General features: G+C 45.2%; 2 protein-coding genes across 2 annotated transcripts; both read left to right on the forward strand.

Moving 5' to 3' along the window:
- Window positions 1–559: 559 nt before the first annotated feature.
- Window positions 560–7119, forward strand: MGP (matrix Gla protein). The gene is made up of 5 exons (XM_005421630.2): window positions 560–666; window positions 3289–3439; window positions 4213–4248; window positions 5402–5477; window positions 6741–7119. Exons 2-5 carry the CDS (start codon window positions 3379–3381, stop codon window positions 6880–6882), a joined length of 315 nt encoding a protein of 104 aa, XP_005421687.1. The 5' UTR covers window positions 560–666; window positions 3289–3378; the 3' UTR covers window positions 6883–7119.
- A 3141-nt stretch (window positions 7120–10260) lies between these two features.
- Window positions 10261–14749, forward strand: BGLAP (bone gamma-carboxyglutamate protein). Its single transcript, XM_005421631.1, has 4 exons — window positions 10261–10414; window positions 10898–10933; window positions 12668–12737; window positions 13973–14749. Exons 1-4 carry the CDS (start codon window positions 10348–10350, stop codon window positions 14100–14102), a joined length of 303 nt encoding a protein of 100 aa, XP_005421688.1. The 5' UTR covers window positions 10261–10347; the 3' UTR covers window positions 14103–14749.
- Window positions 14750–15236: the final 487 nt, after the last annotated feature.

Here is a 15236-nt window from a genome sequence, read left to right on the forward strand (position 1 = left end):
GCCCAGTCCAGCAGTCACAGGTCCTGGGCTGCCCAGCACTGCTGTGAGTCCCATGTGAGCAGAGGGTGCACGTCAGGGGGTTGGGTCTGTGTGTAGCTGCGTCACTTTTGGGGGTTTTGGACCTGACACCTTTGCCGTGTGAGTTTTTAGTCTGATATTAGCCTGCCATTAAGAAGGGGGATCAGTTGTAAAAGCATCATGAAATGAGATGGGAGAAGGCTCCTGGCCTACTGTTCCCTGTGGAAGAACAGGTGCGCTGGCTAGCACTGTAGCCTGAGATACAGCACAGCCAGAAAAGGAGAGGGTGAAAGGCAGGGGGGTTCTTGCAACAAAGAAGGAGACTGCAGCTTGTACTCATATCTCTGTCCACTCACTGCTCCCAGGCACAGAAAAGCAACCTGGATGTGGCTGTGTCCCCACTAGCCGCTGGTGTGTGCTCTGGCTCTGTCCCTTTTGGCTCAGCTCTTTGATGTCGCTGGCTTCCCGGCTGTGGGCAGAAGGTGGTTCTGATGGTAGCCTGGGGGTGGATCAAGAGTGGGAGAGGGGAGGAGTCACTGATCGATGCTAATGAATAAAAGGTCCCTCTTCTTCGGTCCAGGGTGCAAGACGCCAGGAGAGCTGCCCCCTGAGACAAGAGCTGCAGACTGGCAGGGAAGCAACAGTTTAGTGAGTATTCAGGCACTGCCTTGCTTTTCCTGCACAGCTGCTTATTATCATTGCCTTGCTGGTGCTTCACCGCTGTAAAGTGTCAGGAGTGATTGCTACAGCATGTGTAGTGTTGTGATTTTCCACTCCAGCAGCAGACACATCAGGGCTGCTTTTCTGATCCCTCCTTTATTTGTGAGTCTATAGAGATTTCCCTGGCATATGTAGATTTGTCTTAGCTCCTTTCTGTATTTCTAACCAGTGGATGCTGAAAGAAAGCAGAGGGTTTGGGCTCACTGTGCCGCATGGTATGTTACCCCCAGGGCAGCCCACTGCTGTTGAGTAGGGGAGATGTGTGCTGGGAAAGTATGGGGTGCAGGGGGAGCAGAAAGAAGTATTTTTGCAAGAGGAAGAATTCCCCGAAGGAGATTTGTTGGACTAGGGCTGTGTAGCTGGCATGTTCATTCATCCCTTGAAAAATGTATTGCTTCTGTGGTAACAAATGAAACACTGGGGTTAAAGTGGTGTTTGTGGCTGTTCTCCTGTGGTTGATGGCAGGGTATGCTCCAGGCATTGTGGGATCAGAGTCCTCTGAAATGGGAGCAGAGTCTCCTAGGGAGCAGAAAGCTCTGCCCTGAGTGAAGACAAATAAAGAGGGTTTGGCTCGAAAGCATGTTGGAGTTTCTCACTGGGCAGCCTCACTTTCTTTCCAAAGTACACCCAGCATCTTCCTCTCTGTGCCCCACTGCTTTCCCACTGGAGTCTGTCCTCCAGCCTCTCCCTCATGTTTTTCTTTATTAGCAGCTACTGTACAAAACATTTGGGAAACATAAAATCCACATTCAACAATAAGTCCAAAACTTCTAAGTTCTAAGAAATGAAAAGGATCCCAGAGCAGAGAATTTCCTTAAAGAGACTGGAGTGGCAGGGCACAGAGTGGCAGAAGCAAAGTCTCAGTTCCCATTTCACCTTGTATCTATAGCAAACTTATGTCTTTTTCCCAAGTTTTCCTCCTCATTTCAGGCTAAACTCTAAACAGGCAAGAAGTGGATGTGTATGGGGGGGGCTTGTTGTTGCAGGACTGAGCTGCTCTCCACATGGGGTGGGATAACAAAGATGAAGAGCAATTCTTTCTCTTTGGGCTGAAGTTGAAGTCCCTGGTCAGTTTTTCTTCCTGAGACAGGAGGCTTCAGGTAAGGGTCATCAGTTTGACATTGAAAGAGTAAATTGCAAAGCCCAGAGAAATCTTTTTCCAATGGATTTCACTCCTCATTGATTAAGTGTTAGGCTTTGGCTAAATGCCCCTGTAGTTCTTGGCTGTGTTACCTTCAGTGTGGCTTCATGGATTGGCCTCTGAAGGTGACAGCAGTGACAACAGCACAGTGGTTTGGGGAAAATGGTCTGCAGCCAGAGTGCATTCACTTTGCATCCTGTCAGTGAGAAATCATGATACCTGCATATACACACAGACAAAACAGGCAGTAGTCTCAGCTTGGATGAGACACAAGAATGGTTCCTGTGGCTTAGGTTCATCCCCAGGCAGTGTGTGGGGTCCCAGTCCCATCTCTGCCACTGGGAGGGCTGGCAGGCAGTGGGTGCCCACCCCCCTCCCTACCTTGCCTCTAGCAAACTCCTTCCTTCTCACCCAGCAGGGATAGCATTCTCTGGTAACTCCTTTTCTCTTTCACTGCTTTCTACTGTTCCAAGAGCTGGAGAGTGGAACACCTCATGTTTTGTCCATCTCTGCTGCCCATGATATCGGACCCAGTCAAACTCTTTTAGGTGTTAAAGGCAAGGTAATTCTCCTTGAGACTGCTGGCCTTGAAGATTCATCCCAGATGAAAAGCCTTATGTTGGCATATGCCTTCAGTGCCTATGAGGCAAGGACTGCTAGTGCTAGACCAGAGAGGGAAATGTTTGCCTCTGACTCCACCAAGATGTTGTCCTTTGGGCTGCAAGAAGAGTCTGGGGTCAGCCCCACAGTGAGAGCTTTCAAAGATAGAGTTCTGGGTGCTGCTGTCATCTCAATGCAAAAATCATGATAACACCAGCAGAGGGATTCTTTCAATCACTCCTGAAGCAATAAAGTAGGAGATGAAAAGGAACAGCAGGGTTGTATTCCTCCTCTGATAGCTGGCAGGCCGACATTGCAGCAGAGGGCAGCTGGAGAGAGGGGGACCGAGTGGGACAGGAATGTTTGAAGCCTCATGCTCCATGTCTCCATTGGCAAAGCTGACAGAAGGGTTGGGCTGGTTGTATCCAGACAGAATATGGTGAGGGCAAAGAGAGCAGATCAGAGGAAAAATCAGAAAAACAAACATTTATATTTGGGATCAACACACACCTCTGCCTTTGGGGCTCTGGCAGCCTGTGAAATTCCTTCCACTTGCCTAGGCCAGCTTTTCTGAGTGTGGAGTGCTAGTGACATGTTTGCATCTGAATCATGTCCCCCAGCCCTGAGCTATGAGAGGAAGGGGGCATTCCCCTTCCTTCCCAAAACCTAATCCAGTCTGTTAATAGAGGATGTTTTGTAACAGCTCCAAGAAGAGTGTGTACCAGCTAGCTGTCACCTTGCCCAGGCTCTTTCATGGGCTCCCTCCTAGCTCTGTTTTCATAATAAACATTCCACTGCTAATTTTGCAGTCAGCCCAGGATCTCCAGCTACCCTCAGTGAGAAGAGAGCAGAGCCCAGTGAGAAGGACAGAGTGAGAGGTTGGTCCCTGCCCTGGCACAATGCGCGCTCTCGTCATCCTTGCACTCCTGGCTGTCCTGGTGCTGGCTGCCACTTCCTATGGTAGGTGACATTCATTACTGGGTAGAATGAAAACTCCAAACCTGCAGACATTTATGGGTCTGTTCAGATGTTTGTCAGTTAACTTTGTGTCTTCTTTGCCCTTAATTTGATCTCTTGCCTGCTTTTCTGCCCTTGTGTCAGATCCTCCTAGCCCTGATCCAGAGCTCTTACCTCCAGCCATTGGAATTCATGGTCCAGGACACTCCAACCCCTTCCTCTCTATTCCAGCTTGCCTCACAGACTCCTCTTTTTGTCCCTTTGTTGTCTGAACTATGATAAGAGTGCTAATTCTTAATTATTCCTTGCTAACTGGAAGATTTTCCTTTTTCCTTTTGTAATATCATCCCCTTTTCCTGGTGAGGCACACAGTTCCATATTGGTGGAATTAAGATGCTGCTTCATGCAAGAGTCAAGTGCATTTCACTGTGCTAATCCATTCTCTAAGAACACATGCAAGTTTTGAAGGCAAATTGGTATCCTACCACTGTAGTGTCAGGAGCAGAAGGTGAGGAACCATGCTGGACAATCAGGCTGGATGACCAAGCATGAGTCTGGAAGCACTGCAGGTAGCTCTGTATTAAACTCCTGAGCACTTTAAACTCCTCATATAAATTCTAGGTCACACCACTGATCCCTTTCTCTTCCCTTTACACATGTGCCTTAAAGCCTGTCTTCTCTGATTTCTGTGTGTGTGCTATTGACCTGTGGTGTATGAAATACTGAATCCCATCAATACAGTGAAATAATACATGTTTCATTCTTTCTTTCCACAGAGTCCCATGAGAGCATGGAGTCCCATGAGTATCTCAGTAAGAGACTGTTTTACTATTTTATTGAATTTGAAGAGTGCTACAGACATGTCCAAGATCATTTACTCATACTCCTACTAGGGATAAAATAGGTAGAACAACTGAGCCCAGGGAAATTGAATTTACTGAGTGATGGAGTTTCAGAATGAAAAGGGAGACAGTTCAAAGAAGACTCCACATGTTTTGGCACAAGCTCATACCCCTATTTTGCATAAAATATAATGAGAATTGAGAAAAAAAAAGAGAACAGAGCTCAAGCCTCTGTTACATGTACCAAAACCAGGTTAACTGACAGTAGAAAAGGACATTGCTCAAAAAGCTCTGGGATGAACATGAAAAGAGCCACTCTAGAAGCCATGTACAGAATTTATTCTCCCCCAACTACAAGGAGAGCCTTACTCTAAGCACCTTGGAAGCAGGCAGGGTGTGTGAATAGGGGGGATCCTTTGGCTGGAAGAGGGAGAGGAGAGTGTCACAGGAAAAGCATGAAAAGGGTGAAGAGTCTCACTTTGGAACAAGCAATATCCTGGAGAGGTTAGAGAACAGGTGAATCAAAACTAAAAAGAAGTTAGGACATTAGGACATCTGGAAGAAGGACTTCACAAAGCATAGTCAGCAACACAAAGGCACATGACATCCACAGACTCCTGAACTCTGCAACAGGACTGTGATGTTTCTTAAAAAAGTCAGAAGGGACTTTCAGGCCCCCCAGTCCAAAACTGCCACACAAACTTCTCAATGACTGTCTAACCTTGGAGGCACAGAGATTTACTCAGGCCCTTCCTGTGCACAATTTCACAGTTCTTGTAGTTCTTCTGAGAGTGCTCAGATGTCCCATGGTCTGTGTAGCATGGTGCCTACTTCTTCTGGGCCAAGCTCCACTCAATCAGAGGGGCTGTGGCAGCAAAATCACAGTAACATTCCTTAGGGTGGTCTGAATAAGAGCAGCATGGGCACTTCTGTACAGGCTGCACTGGCTGCTGACAGAGCCTATAGATGAACCAGCCAGGGGACAGGAGGGAATATTAAAAGGTCCTGTATTTAATTGTACACAGGAGGGCAGACAAGGAGGCTGTTCTAAAGGAAGAAGCCAGCTTTTGTTGAAATCTGGCATTGACAAAGTGCCAGTCTGAATAACCCCTTGCTTTTTCAGATCCCTTCCTCAACAGGAGAAGGGCCAGTGACTTCATACAGGGTGACACCAGACTCAGAGGCATCACTCAGGAGAGGTATGTCATGGCCTCAGGAGGCTGAGCTTGGGATGGGGAGAGATTCCTCCTAGCCAAGACAGGCTGTTAGCAGGGGGGGCAGCCATGGTGACTGGTGAGAAGCCTCAGTCCCTCTTTTAATGTGAGGTACCCCAAACCCAGGAAAAGCAAGAATTCAGATAGCAGAGAGCAGGTGCTTTGATATGGAGACATGTCACATGCTGAGAAGACTGATGAATTTTTCTGAAGGAAGCACCAACAGAAGGACAGAGAATGAGTGTGGGATGGTCTGAAAGAAAGTTTGAGATCTTTTTCTAGTCCTCAGATCTCATGCAGAACTTGCATGACCTTTTCTGAATCAAAGGGCCATCTGAGGCCTCCTCGCCTCATTTATAAAGTACAGGTATAACAAATTTCATGCCTTATTCAAGGCTTGTGAAAATAAAGACTGAAACATAGAAATCATCTCTTGGCGTGGCATAAGACAAACCTTCTCCTCAGTGCCAGGTGACCCCTTTGCAGAGTATTTCAGGTCTTTTTTCTATGTATGTGTTTGGGAAAGAGCAGAAGAGCTGAAGGGATCAGGCTGAGGAAGGCTGCAAAGGGGCCCTTCCTCAAGCTGAGGCAGGAGCCGTTCCCCTCTCCCCACCACCTCACTTAGCCCCTAAATAAAAGGTTGCCTGAGGAGGCTAGTCCCTGGATGTGGTAAACACAGAAGCTGGCATGCTAAGAGCTCTGTAGCTGGATGACGGACTCTGATGGTGGATCCTTGTGGAATGTTTCATCACTTTGGGTCACCAGTTGCGGTGGTGTTCACAGGGGTCCCAGGACGAGGGAAGAGAGGAGAATCTTGACTCCGTGTTTCAGAAGGCTGATTTATTATTTTATGATATATATTGTATTAAAACTATACTAAAAGAATAGAAGAAAGGATTTCATCAGAAGGCTAGCAAGGAATAGAAAAGGAATGAAATGATAATAAAATCTTGTGACTGGCCAGAGAGTCTGAGACAGCTGGACTGTGATTGGACATTAATTAAAAACAACCACATGAGACCAATCAAAGATGCACTTGTTGCATTCCACAGCAGCAGATAATAATTATTTACATTTCATTTCTGAGGCCTCTCAGCTTCTGAGGAGAAAAGATCCTAACAAAAGGGTTTTTCATAAAATGTGTCTGTGACAGATCCTTAATCCAAGTGGGGAGTTTCAGGACAGGAAAGGGCTGTAGAGAGATATTTAAGATGACAGCACTTACCCCTTTCTCTCCTGCCTTTTCAGGATGAGGGAGCGTAGTAAGGCACACTATGAGCATCAGAGGGAGCTCTGCGAGGACTACTACCCGTGTGAAATGTACGCTTACCGCCACGGCTACCCTGCTGCCTACAAGCACTATTTTGGGGGCAGGAGGAGGACTAAGTGAAGGATGACCTGTCCCCACCCTGGGGCCTGGAGTCCAGGGTATTCTCCCCAAAATTGCAATGGCTCTGAAACATACTCAGTTGCTTGTATCCCTGTATGTTATCCTGCCTGCTGCTTCTCTCCCATGTAGCCATGGATTCCTACACTGTGTTAACTAGCGCTGAGCTGATGTAGCAGAGATCACAGAGAGTTCAGGATGTGGGTGTTTACTACAAAATAAACTGCTGGTTTGATACTATCTTCTCATGAGTCACAGTATTTTGGAAGGGGGGTATGCAATTTTCCATGAAGGAACTGAATTTGTGTGTCATACATTCTGTTGCAGACTATGGGGAAAAATGTCATTACCTGGCAAGCATATGGCTTTGGAAGAACCTATAATGTTCTTGTTCTAGGTTCTACAAGTAGCTTCTTTCAAAGGTCACTGGACAGTTTCAGCTCCCAGTCTTAGTCTGAAAACAGTGGGGTGTTCAGAATGCAGATGCACTTTTTGAAAATCAAGTCTTTCCTGAGTTGGGGAAACAAAATCCAGAAGGCACCTATTTAATCTTAAAACAAAGTGAGGGTGAGAGTTGGTGACATAAAAATCCTGTAAATTGCCTCTTGTTTATCCAGCTATCATCAGGTGCTGATGTTAGGTGCTCCTTTAGAAAGGAGTGTGTGGTCCTGACTTAACTTGTATTTCCTTTTGCAATCCCCTTTCCTTTAAGGGGAAGAAATACCCTTCCACTTGAAACTACTCTGGCAGCACTTGAAAGCTGCAGAAATCAAAGCTGGAGGGGGGCTCCTGGTGGGAAATAAATAGAAAAAAGAAATCCAGTGTTTGGGGTCAAGCCCAACTTTGTTCACATGGAACAATTTCATTTGACTGTTCACAAATCGTTTGAAATCAAGATGTGGCTTGGCCCTGTGCACAAGTTACTGAGCCCCTCCTGGACCTCTGAGGAGTGAGTATGGCTGCATTCTGCTCACCATCACCAGGACCTGCCCCCAGGCCAAAAGGCACCAGTGCTGGCATGTCCAAGAATTCCATGCTGCTCTGGGCTTGACAGCAGCCACAGCAGCTGGGACACGCCTTGGTGAGATTTGTGTAGGAGACAACATCCATCTCAGCTCAACACAGATGGTTTCAGTACTCACATCTCCAGGCTTACACAGGCACCTGCAAATTATAGAAACTGGAAAGATTCATGGCATGCAATCAAAGTCTGTGATGTATAAAATATCCCATTGTTGACTAATCTGTGAAATTAGGTCTGGAGCCAAATCTACCTGGCCCATTAGAAACATGCATCTCCTTCCAAAACATGCTTCAAGGTTTGCCAGCTCTGAAACTGAATTTGAGAAATAAATGTGATTTATTTATTGGAAACACTCCACCCTGACAGTTGCTAAAGTTTTGTCCAGAGGAAAAAGTGAGAGAGAAATAATTTTAAGGAAAAAAACTGTACCGATTTGGTATATTGGCACACACTTGCTCTCTATCTTCTCAAGTAGGTGAATCTTGTGATTGCCAACTGAAGCAAACTCACATTTGCTAAAATCAAGTCTGCAGTGTCTGGGTTTGACTTGACACTGTGGCACCACCACAACAGAAGGCACAAGGTCTAGTGCTGTCTGGGTCTGTGTCCAGAAATATCCAGTGATTCCAATCCCCAGTACAACCAGTATAAATAATGAATGACACCAGAGATTTCTGTGGGATTTCATTAGCATAGGCAACAACCAAACAGATTTAAGAGACGACATGCTGGTTAGAAAGCTTGGGAAAAGATGGGAGGATAAATAAAGCTGTTTGGATTACTAGAATTGTACATTTATATATTTATATTATTTCAAGTATTCATCTGGAAGCATAACTTTCCTAGAATACCTATTATTTTTAGATGTTTATTTACTTTTTAACTGTTGCTCTTTTGCTGGAATAATATATATACAAGACCTCTTGCTGGACGTCATTAGTATATATATTCAGCTTTCCTGGACTGTGGAAAAGTTAACAGGGAAAAACTTGGGGTTTATTTTAACCTTGAAAATTCTCTAACTTAAAAGACGGTGTTTCTAAGAATTGGAAAAATCTCTGATGGCTCTGATTTTCCTTGTGAGCCTCCTAAACCTTACTTCTGTGGCCCTGCACATGGATCTGAAGAGAACTGGATATGAAGTGGAGGAAGACTATATCTCTGCTACCAGAAAGAATGAGCACACTTGATTAAAAAAACCACAAAACAATTACCCAAACTTGGTCACCTGGTCTGTTCAGCCAGGAGGAGACCTCATTGCAGTGTTCAACATCCTCCTAAGGGGCAGTGGAGGGGCAGCACCGATCTCTGCTCTCTGGTGATCAGTGATAGAACCCAAGGGAACAGCTGGAACTGTGTCAGGGGAGGTTTAGTTTGGATATCAGGAAAAGGTTTTTCACCCAGAGGGTGTTTGGGCACTGGAACAGCTCTCCAGGGCAGTGGTCACAGCACCAGCCCGACAGAGCTCAAGAAGAGTTTGAACAATGCCCTCAGGCACATGGTGTGAGTCTTGGGTGTCCTGTGCAGGGCCAGGAACTGGACTTGATGATCCTTGAGAGTCCCTTCCAACCCAGCATATTCTGTGAATTCCAATGCTATTTGTGGGACGTGGCTTTGGTGACTTGGGTAGTGGATTTGGGGAGTGTTGGGTTATTGACACATAGCCCATGCAGGGCTCTTGTTTTACCAAGTAACTTTAGCACTCAGGTCCTGAAGAATAAAACACTTTTGGAGTCTAAATGTCTATTTGACTTTTAGCCAAGAGAAGCCAAGATAAAGCTTCTAAATTATGAAGATTTCCAGGAGAAAAATAGAAAGGTCTTCCCTCTAACTGACTTCCGAAGTTCCTAAAAGTATAAAACCCTCATCTCTCCAAAGTGATTTGGTGAAACTGTGAAACTGTCTGAAAAACTACTGTCTTTGCTCTAAGCAAACTGATTTACAGGTTTCTTTACCCTCAGGGTAATGAGTCAAGGTGGGGTGGAGGAAAAGGTCAAAAGGTCACCATTGTGTCCAGTCTCATTTGAGAAACTCCGCATGAGAGACCTCCATCACGTGAAAAGAATTGTTCTACTTCAGTGTGTGCTGGTCTCTCCCCAGCACACACTGAAGCATGACAGAATGACTTTCAAGTTTGTAAGAAAAATTATTTTTAAAAAATCCAGTTGTTTTTCTTCAACAGCCCCATTCAAAACCTCAGATAAAATCTTCTGGAAATGCCCCGAGTCATGAGATGGATGCCAAAATGACTGCCAGGACCCAGTATCTCCCAGCCCACAGGATGGGCTTTGTTTTGGAGCACACACACAGGAACACAAGCCAGACCCCTGATCTCTCCAAGAAATCACAGGATATAAACTGCTGCCCAACAGCAAGCCCTGGAGAACTTCAATAGCCTGCAGGAAAGCTCTGAGGTTAGGGAGACTAGCACAGCCAAAGAAGACATGAGGAGTCTGCTGGCACTGCTGATCCTAACTCTGACCCTGGCAGCACTCTGCTGTTGTGAGAAAGGTAAGGGGACATCGTCCCAGGAAGGCTCTCAGAGCTGCGGAACCCTGCAGCTTGCTGTCAGCCTCCCTCCAGCCTGGGAGAGGCACAGAGCTCTGGGAGGGAGGAGATCACCACCAGTCATGGCACAGCTTCAGGTCTCTGCTGGAGAGTCACGGATCCTAGAGGGCTTGGGAACAGACACCTCCATCTTTTGCTGGGCATTTTCTTCCACTGGTCAACACCCACTCACCCCCACCTCAGTTGCATATTGAATTGCAGCAGAGAATTTGAACATTTTAAGATTTCAACTGGTATATTATTTAGTCTCTGTCTAAATGATGGGTGTTAATAAAACTATTTCAGGAGAAACAGAGCTTCTATGTAAGTAGGGGGAGCTGGATCTGGAGTGGTGGGATTCAGTTACAGATGAGGATGACTCACAAGCATAGAAGGACTCACAAGCAGACTCCTTTCTGTCTGTCTGTCTGTCTGTCTGTCTTCCAGATCTCAAAGAACCCTCAGGATCTCTCAGTGCTGACAGTGAGTATATAATTCTGCCTGATGCTCAGCTCCATTCTCCTGCATCTGCCTTCTTTCTTCCCTTTGACAGGTTCAAGGGCTAAACAAGAACCATGCTGAGTCCCTTCTAACTCTTCCCCTTTCACTCCCTAATTCTGCAGTCCCTGAGGTGCAGGAGCATGTGCAGCAAACAGAGCCTTCCTGTGTGAGCAGGTGACAGGAGGGCAGCCAGTGTCCCTGCAGTAGCAAGGCCAGCGCTGCTCACTGTGTGCAGGTGGTTGGCAGAGCCTCCCTGCTCTGACCTGGCTTCAGAGACCTGCCCAGAGTGACTGCTCATCCCCAGGCTGCTCTGAGAGCAGAAGCTGCCCACATCAATGGGTTGTGACATGCCTGCCAAACCCTGCAACAAGGAAACCCTGAAAGAGGGGGGCTTCCTTGGCTGCTCCTGAGTCCCTCCTGTCAGGTCACCTGGGATGCTGGGATTTGCACACCTTGGGTTGTTCACAACTTCTGCAGGAAGCTGATCCTGGCAGAAATCTGTATGGAAAATCCTTTTTGTTCTCTCATGTCTCTCCTTTCTCACACTTTAAAGGATAACATTGCTGCTGAGAAGCATGAAAGCTGGTATTTTCCAGTGAGCCAATACAAACACAGATTGGGAAAGAGAAAAAAAGATGTAAAGACTATTCAGGGAAAGGTGGTAGTTTCTGACAATTCATTAACTGGCAGTTTCTGTGTAGTCAGTATTTTGATCCAGACTAAAGCTCAGTTTGCTAGAGGCAGGATACCTCTCACCTCCAAAGAGAAACACATCCAAATACTCCATGATGATGAGGGAAGGGACAAACCCCACCATCTCCCCACAGGCAGAGGTCTTAGAATCTTTTTTCCCCCAGAGACAGCAACAATTTGGCAGTTTCCATGCTGGAAGGTGTATTGGTGTGCTGCTGCCTATGTTGCTGCTGTGCCAGCACCTGTGCCCACCTCTGCTGTTGTGGGACCATCCCATGGAGCGAGGCTGGGCTGTGCTGAGCCCTGGCTGGGGCTGGGAGGTGGCTGTGCCTGGTGTTTGTGGGGTCCTTCACAGCACCATGGTGTTGGCACAATGACAATTCAAGGGAGCAAAGAAGAAATTTGCAGACATGACGTGTTAGTGGAGAGCAGGGGCAAATGCTCTCATGGCTGAAACATCTCTCATGTTCTCCAGGTCCTGAATGCTGGAATCTTTGCACATCTTGGGTGTATTTCTCACTGGGTGATGTTTACTGTCACTATTTTATACTCTTCACCTTTCACAGAACTCTGTACATGTGAGCACTGGTATTTCTGTGTGCTGCCTGTTGCTCATTGCTTTAAGGTCTTCTGGTTGGTATCCCACATCATTCTCAGAGTCCAGACACAGAAAGGAAGCCAAGACTCTAAAATTAAGTAGGCCAGGGAGAGAGGTTGCCATTCTCCTAATTTTCTTCTTATTCATATTTTATGCCTTCTGCACATTTGCTGCAGACTCAGATTATGCTGTGTGATAAGGAAAAGGAGTTTATGACAGAAAAAGCCCTTGCTTCATGGAGATGTGAAGGCTGCAGTGAGGAGGGAGCTTTGAGGGGACAGTGGGATGGGGAGAGATGAATGGACCACTAGGATTGTTTGTGGAAGTCACTTGCTTGTGAAGAAAGTAGATTCTGCTTTTCAGAGGTTGGATTGATCTTGTGTGTTTCAGTGCTGCATCTCTAACCTGATGTGCTCTCTTGGCAGGCATCAAGATTAAAAAAGAAGTTGCCAATGCCTTTGTGAAGAGGAAGAAGAGAGCCAGCCCTTACGAATGGTAACAGCTCAGGAGCTGGGCTGAGAGCTGGACTCTGGACCTGCTCTGAAGAGGGGATGGGAAGGCCTTAGGGCATGACAAAGCATTATTTTGTTGTACAGCTATGTTATTACCTTCATGTGTTGAAGGAAAAAGGCTGTAGGAGACATTCAGTAATGGAAAACTGGTTCTTTTCTAATTAAAACCCATTTGAAGGCTCATAGCTGGACTCTAGTATTCCTCCCAGAGAGAAAGACAGCGCTACTGCACTAGCCCTGGAGACAGTGGGATACAAGTTAGAAGCTGCTCCAATATACAGGATCATCAGAACCAATTTTTAGGATAATGAGAATCACAGAGCCTTGATCATTGCCTCTGGTTTCCCACAAAGGAACAGCTTTTCCCACAACAGCTTTGTTGCAGGAATAAGGCTAGATCAGATTGGCTGTTCTTTCTGAAGCTGTAGAACATATATTTACTTGTGCCAAAAAGTAGACACAAAGATTTGGAGAATCCCAGCTATTTGAGAAATTTCAGGTAATGCAAGGAAATTCTTCATTTCCTGGAAGAGGTTGTTAAGCTACTCTTTCCAATACAGAAATAAAGTAAAAATTCATGAGGTACTGGTGGGATTTCTGTGGTGGTATGTACAGTCTTCAGGAAAGATTAACCAAACACAGAAGAGGAATTGAGAATGACATCCAAAGTGTACAGCTGAGACTGTACACTTTGGATGTACAGTAAAAAAATTTGGACTTTTTTAGCCTGGCAAAAAGAAAAGAGAAAACTACATGGAGATAATGCTCCTGTTTACAACAGAAGTGAGGATTGTTAGAGAAAAGTGTTTAAGCTAAAGGAAAATAATGGCTAGTGGGCAAAAATAAGTAGGAAAAAATAAAATAAATATGTTACTAAATAAATAACAAAATCAAAAGAAATCCTGCATAGGTGGGGAATGAGATTGAAGGAAAAAAAAAGCCAAATCCTTACAACTTTTGTGGTATCCTTTGCTGATAAAACCTCAAGAGCAATTGATTTAAGTTGGGTTCAATCCCATATTTCCCAGCATTGATCAAGCACCCTAACTGTGTGTAAACAGATGTTTAACTCAGCATGACCAGTCCTCTGTTGGATCTCCCTGAGGATTGCAAGGAGCATTGCTCCAGAGGATCACTTCTTTCCTGTCAGTGTCAGGTGTATGAACTGTGCCCAGTGCATGGGCTGAACCTGCAGAGTGGTGTCTGTGTCTCCTGCAGGTACCTGGAGTACTACAAAAGCCCGATGGAGCAGATGCACGAGCGCTGTGAGAACTATCCCCCCTGTGACTATCTCTCTGACCAAGTGGGGTTTGCCCTGGCCTACAACCGCTTCTTTGGCAGGTACTGACCATGGGAAGGTCCCTCTGCTTGTTTGGCTTGGAACACTCCAAACCCCACAGGAGAAAGAAGCTGTGTTTGGGAAGGAGGGAAGGAAAGCATCTGGACTGGCGTCTTCTTCTGTTGTGTCCCAACCAGCTGGAACACCAAGGCAGGGACTATCCCACTTGTTGAGCTTCCATTAACTTTCTTCCTTTCATCAATAAAGTCTCTCTTCAGACATCTTTTGTGGTATTTTGAGCTTCACCAGAAGACCGTCTTATTTCCTTCCACCTGAATCCCCAGCGCACAATATTTGGAAAATAGGAATTAGTTTTGAGAAAACCACTGCATGCCTTAGAAACATCACTAGATCTCTTATCCTCTTCTGCAAAATACAGGAGGATTATGGAAGAAGAATGTCACAGTGTGTGTAAATGTGATGGATCTGATCCTGGGATGCTCGCTGTGAAGAAGGAAGAACACCTGTCTCCTGTTCCAATTAGTGGGAAAGTTCAGTGTTTTCATGTAGTATAATCACATTAAATATGCATCACAGTAGGATCATTTGTAAAGATAGAAGTGTGCAAATACTCTTGCATAGATAGCAATCAGCTTCTGGTACAATCTTCTGATTACTCTGTCATAAAATTTGCTGTATAGCAACAATAAATAAATCCCAAAAGATGTGTTTAAGGAGTCTCTTTAGATGAGGCCTTGCATTTGTGTGCTGCTTTTCATGACTGTAAAAAAAAGACCTCGAATTCTCTTAGTTTTTCTGGGTTTTTGGTTATGGTTTTGTTTCTTTTTTTCCCAACCAGCTCCTAGTGAAACTAAAAATACCCAGCAGAACAAAAAAAAACCAAAAACCAAACACAAAAACCCCCCTTTTCTCCTCTGTTTCTTTTGCATTTATGCTTGAAACTAGAAGTACCTAGACAGCTAAAAAAAATTTAAAAAGAAGAAAAAAGCTATAATCATAATGAAATTTTAAAAAAATTGTTCAAGGATGGATTGAAATTGGGGCAGTGTTTTGTTTATTCAAGACAATTGGTAGCTAAATATATATATATAAAATGTATGTGGTTTTTAATCTACATATTGTCTTCCATCTGCACTACTTCATTCTGCTATTAATATTATACCTTAGCAACTTTCTGCATAA

Source organism: Geospiza fortis, unplaced genomic scaffold, assembly GCF_000277835.1.
Source record: "Geospiza fortis unplaced genomic scaffold, GeoFor_1.0 scaffold186, whole genome shotgun sequence".
In the NCBI taxonomy this organism is placed as follows: Eukaryota; Metazoa; Chordata; class Aves; order Passeriformes; family Thraupidae; genus Geospiza; species Geospiza fortis.

Bases quoted from the DNA above. Each gene is read 5' to 3' on its own strand.
- MGP (XM_005421630.2), top strand. From the start codon at position 3,379: ATGCGCGCTCTCGTCATCCTTGCACTCCTGGCTGTCCTGGTGCTGGCT. The intron at 4,249-5,401 runs GTAAGAGACTGT...TTGCTTTTTCAG, and splicing joins GGAGTCCCATGAGTATCTCA to ATCCCTTCCTCAACAGGAGA. The intron at 5,478-6,740 runs GTATGTCATGGC...CTGCCTTTTCAG, and splicing joins AGAGGCATCACTCAGGAGAG to GATGAGGGAGCGTAGTAAGG.
- BGLAP (XM_005421631.1), top strand. From the start codon at position 10,348: ATGAGGAGTCTGCTGGCACTGCTGATCCTAACTCTGACCCTGGCAGCA. The intron at 10,415-10,897 runs GTAAGGGGACAT...TCTGTCTTCCAG, and splicing joins ACTCTGCTGTTGTGAGAAAG to ATCTCAAAGAACCCTCAGGA. The intron at 10,934-12,667 runs GTGAGTATATAA...CTCTCTTGGCAG, and splicing joins AGGATCTCTCAGTGCTGACA to GCATCAAGATTAAAAAAGAA.